This window comes from Salmo salar, chromosome 15, assembly GCF_965601325.2.
Source record: "Salmo salar chromosome 15, fSalSal1, whole genome shotgun sequence".
Lineage (NCBI taxonomy): Eukaryota > Metazoa > Chordata > Actinopteri > Salmoniformes > Salmonidae > Salmo > Salmo salar.
The window spans coordinates 30,835,539-30,840,926 of NC_138305.1; the positions used below are offsets into that span (position 1 = coordinate 30,835,539).

A 5,388-nucleotide genomic window follows, 5' to 3' on the forward strand; every position below is an offset into this window, starting at 1 on the left:
TCTGTTGTAGCATGTTATCCTTCTTCTTGTGTCATAATATATTTTTATTAACTTTTTACACTTGGAGAGTGGCCCCAGTTTATCACTGGCGTTATATACACTGCTCAAAAAAATAAAGGGAACACTTAAACAACACAATGTAACTCCAAGTCAATCACACTTCTGTGAAATCAAACTGCCCACTTAGGAAGCAACACTGATTGACAATAAATTTCACATGCTGTTGTGCAAATGGAATAGACAACAGGTGGAAATTATAGGCAATTAGCAAGACACCCCCAATAAAGGAGTGGTTCTACAGGTGGGGACCACAGACCACTTCTCAGTTCCTATGCTTCCTGGCTGATGTTTTGGTCACTTTTGAATGCTGGCGGTGCTTTCACTCTAGTGGTAGCATGAGACGGAGTCTACAACCCACACAAGTGGCTCAGGTAGTGCAGCTCATTCAGGAATGGCACATCAATGCGAGCTGTGGCAAGAAGGTTTGCTGTGTCTGTCAGCGTAGTGTCCAGAGCATGGAGGCGCTACCAGGAGACAGGCCAGTACATCAGGAGACGTGTAGGAGGGCAACAACCCAGCAGCAGGACTGCTACCTCCGCCTTTGTGCAAGGAGGAGCAGGAGGAGCACTGCCAGAGCCCTGCAAAATGACCTCCAGCAGGCCACAAATGTGCATGTGTCTGCTCAAACGGTCAGAAACAGACTCCATGAGGGTGGTATGAGGGCCCGACGTCCACAGGTGGGGGTTGTGCTTACAGCCCAACACCGTGCAGGACGTTTGGCATTTGCCAGAGAACACCAAGATTGGCAAATTCGCCACTGGCGCCCTGTGCTCTTCACAGATGAAAGCAGGTTCACACTGAGCACGTGACAGAGTCTGGAGACGCCGTGGAGAACGTTCTGCTGCCTGCAACATCCTCCAGCATGACCGGTTTGGCGGTGGGTCAGTCATGGTGTGGGGTGGCATTTCTTTGGGGGGCCGCACAGCCCTCCATGTGCTCGCCAGAGGTAGCCTGACTGCCATTAGGTACCGAGATGAGATCCTCAGACCCCTTGTGAGACCATATGCTGGTGCGGTTGGCCCTGGGTTCCTCCTAATGCAAGACAATGCTAGACCTCATGTGGCTGGAGTGTGTCAGCAGTTCCTGCAAGAGGAAGTCATTGATGCTATGGACTGGCCCGCCCGTTCCCCAGACCTGAATCCAATTGAGCACATCTGGGACATCATGTCTCGCTCCATCCACCAATGCCACGTTGCACCACAGACTGTCCAGGAGTTGGCAGATGCTTTAGTCCAGGTCTGGGAGGAGATCCCTCAGGAGACCATCCGCCACCTCATCAGGAGCATGCCCAGGCGTTGTTGGGAGGTCATACAGGCACGTGGAGGCCACACACACTACTGAGCCTCATTTTGACTTGTTTTAAGGACATTACATCAAAGTTGGATCAGCCTGTAGTGTGGTTTTCCACTTTAATTTTGAGTGTGACTCCAAATCCAGACCTCCATGGGTTGATAAATTGGATTTCCATTGATTATTTTTGTGTGATTTTGTTGTCAGCACATTCAACTATGTAAAGAAAAATGTATTTAATAAGATTATTTCATGCATTCAGATCTAGGATGTGTTATTTTAGTGTTCCCTTTATAATTTTTTTGCAGTATATATTTCACGTAGTTAATGGAGACTTTTATTTTGAATAGGTTCTTTTACTTTGAAATAGATAGACATTTTCTCCACTTTCTAGTGATGGCCATTCGCAGTCTTTTCGGTGAGCCAGCCAACTTGGCTCCTTTCCCGTGAAAGAGCTGGCTCATTTGGCTCCCAAACGGCTCTTCGTTCAAAATGCTTAAAAATCGACCTTGAACCATGACAACATAGCAAATCTCCAATGTAAAGCAAAATGTTGTGCGTTCAAATATATTTGTACCCGAGCAAATTAGTATATATATATTTTTTTACTCACTGAATAAATCTGCGTAGACCTGATTGACGCACTCTCGCAACTATTGATTGTTTCTGCAGTGAGGATTTTCTCTCTTTAGAAAAAGTATTTTTGTGCTCTAAAAGCAATCGCAGGAGTATGCAAGCAAGGGAGCCAAACGTACGGCTCTTTCACCACTGCGATTCGGTTCCCGACGTTCAGCAAAAAATATCCGTTCAAAAGAGCCGTTCCCGAACGAACCATCCCTACTTCCTTTCTCGTAATTTCTATCCATACAGCTGCATTTCACGGCGATAACAGAGCAATATAACAGCCATTTAAACGCTGAATCTGTAAGTCTAGCTTTAAAAGTATAATCGGACTCCAGCACAAACATGGTAAGTGTGATTGCACTGTACGAAGAGCAAAAACTATCTGAACTACATTATCCAATCATTCGACTCTTGCTGAGCTAGCTAGCTAAAACTGTGGCTAGCTGGCTAGCCCGAGCCACAGGGCTCTGGCAGGAACTCGCAACTTTACTAGCTAGATACACATTTGTCTAATAAGCAAAATGCAGTCATTTACGCTAATGTTAGCAAGCTTCGCGGATGTTGATGCGTATCATACAATAACAACAAGTCTCTGCGTTATCGAGACAGTAAGCAAAGCTGATTCGTTAGGAACTGTTATGAGGTTCGTCAGACCAAATTCCATCTGCTCAATTCTTATTGGATAAATTGTAACTTTGTCTGTATAATAAAATACAATTTGAGCAGTGGCAAAGTGTGTAACAACATTTACCCAATGCAATTGTGGAAGACAACGTCATGGTCGGTGTGTTTTGGTTGTTACAGTATAGGCCAAATACACACTTACATATGTAAAAAAAAAAAAAGAAAAAAAAAAAGACTGTTTTTCTCTTCTTTACAGTCACACACAATTCTGCTTGTCCAGCCAACTAAGAGACCAGAGGGGCGAACATATGCCGACTACGAGTCAGTCAACGAATGCATGGAAGGTGAGAATCAGTCTACAGAAACCGAGTGGTGCTGTTTGGGTCTCTGAAGTGGTTGTTCCCAGTAGGGATAAAACACTTTTCCCCCCCTTTTTTTTTTAATGGAGTACTACCCGAACGTCCAATAAGAAGACAGATTTTCATGTTTAGTTTCAAAACGTTTTGCTATGGTGTGCCCTACTGAACACTACCCCGGTGTAGGCCCTACTTGAAGAACACACTGTGCCAACGAATGGTTAAAATAAGCGGTTGGCCATCCTATTGCCTCTGACCAGAACATTGGCCGTCACTTTCTGTTATAATATCCACGATTCTACATGGTGACATTCTGCTTTTAACTGTTGGTCAGCACAGTGTGTTTTTGTCCAGAACTCAGAAGTATTTTCACATGATGTAGCCTCGTTCTATGTATCACCGTATCAACCTGTGTCCCTCCTGATCCAGGTGTGTGTAAAATGTACGAAGAGCACCTGAAGAGGATGAATCCCAACAGTCCCTCCATCACCTATGACATCAGCCAGCTGTTTGACTTCATTGATGACTTGGCGGACCTCAGCTGTCTAGTGTAAGTAGTACTGTACAACCTCACAGTTAGAGCCCAATGGTTTAGCAATAAATCCACCTTGCATTCCAGAGGTGCTATTATTATACTGCATGGTTGTATTTGTTAGTTGACACCGTAGCAAAATGTTTTGCAACGGGAGAAAAAACAAGTTCAGGTAGTCCCTCACCGTTTTGGCTCGTTTGCTTCCATTCCTAGTGAATACCACCCTGGTCTATCCTGGCATTTCACAGCTCTGCCAAGGTTTTAGGGGACTAGGGTTCCATTTTGGATTGCGACTAAGAATTGCCTTCTGTTTTTCCCCCGGTAATTAGGTCTGGTAGAATTATTTCCTGGGATCAAATAGCCTATCTGTACCAATTGAGCACAAGGCTTAATGTCGTGGGAGAACAATCTTATGTTCATGACATGTTTCTCCTGGGTCTTATTTTGGGGGTAGCAGGTAGCCTAGTTGTTAGAGCGTTGGGCCAGTAACCCAAAGGTTGCTCGATTGAATCCCAGAGTAAAAATCTGGCGTCCTGCCCCTGAACAAGGCAGTTAACCCACTGTTCCCCAGTAGGCCGTCATTGTAAATAAGAACAAATTCTTAACTGACTTGCCTAGTTAAATAAAGGTTTGTTTCTTGTTGGAAACGTTGATGTATTTCCTCCTGGTTTGTCTGTTTTTATTCTGTTTGGTGGCTAATGAATACTAACCTCTGCTCTTCATTCAGGTACCGGGCGGACACTCAGACGTACCAGCCGTACAACAAAGACTGGATCAAGGAGAAGATTTATGTGCTCCTGCGGCGTCAGGCTCAACAAGCTGGGAAGTAAAGGCAGGGTAGCCAAGACGTTGCCCCCATTGCACAGATCTAGGGTCAGTTTGCTCTACCACGATCAGAAACCAAACCACTAGGAGGTAAAAACCCTGATTCTGGAACAGTGCATGGGGACAACTTCATCAGATGGCTGTAGGGGTGGGCCTTGGTTTTATTGGGCTGGGTTATTACTGGGCTGTATAAAGGGAGGGGGACAGTGGCCCTGTTCGAGTACACACAGAACAAAGTGCAGCCTCCCTTCCTTGAGAATCACAGATCTAGAAGTGATTGGATAGATGAGAGCAAGGTTATCAACCTATTGCTTTCGCCAATCAGATCAGTGAGTACTCCAAGGAAGGGAGAAAACAATTATATTGAAGGTATTTGAACAGGGACTGATCTGGGGGTGGGGTGACGGGAGACAAGCCTGTGATTTGTTTGGGTCAATTTGTGGGAGGGGCTAGTTGCTTGGTGAAGATGGGTCTATTGAACAGAAGAAAAACGCGCTAAAAACAGGACAACTATTTAAGTACTGTTTTTCTTTCAGCAAATGTTCTCCTTTCTGTTCAAGGAAGAGGGATATGAGTGACTTTTTGCTTTGTTTTTATACATTTTAAGGGAGAATTGAATTGTAACATGCCACTAAGGGTGTGATTTGTTCATTACATTTTTTTCAATTAAAATGTTGATTTTTGATTTAGGGTGATGTTAGTGTCAGTAGATTAACTTCCATATTTGCACCTCTTACTATCGTTCTCATTTTAAACCTGTCTGTTTTTGTAAACGTATTTGCCTGACATCTGATTTCATGTTCATTTGTTATTTTCTCTGAATACAGGAAATGAACTATTGTTTTCAGATTTGATTTGGAGTGTCTTTTTTTACTGAAAGCATATCAATATACTACTTATGGTACAGACTGCATCTATGCTTTTATACTGAGAAGATGAGAACAAGAGGAGCAGAAGAGGCAAATCTTTACGTAAAGATTATCAATATATAGCTCATCTTTGGTGTAATGAGGATTCACAAATGGATTGAATTCTTTAGATAGAAACATTTGGTAAATTACCAGAGGATGAAACATG

General features: G+C 43.7%; 1 protein-coding gene across 1 annotated transcript; it reads left to right on the forward strand.

The window, feature by feature from the left end:
• The first annotated feature begins 2,071 nt into the window (after positions 1-2,071).
• Positions 2,072-5,158, forward strand: LOC106571145 (enhancer of rudimentary homolog). The gene is made up of 4 exons (XM_014143874.3): positions 2,072-2,319; positions 2,855-2,942; positions 3,384-3,504; positions 4,214-5,158. Exons 1-4 carry the CDS (start codon positions 2,317-2,319, stop codon positions 4,314-4,316), a joined length of 315 nt encoding a protein of 104 aa, XP_013999349.1. The 5' UTR covers positions 2,072-2,316; the 3' UTR covers positions 4,317-5,158.
• The last annotated feature ends 230 nt before the right edge of the window (positions 5,159-5,388 follow it).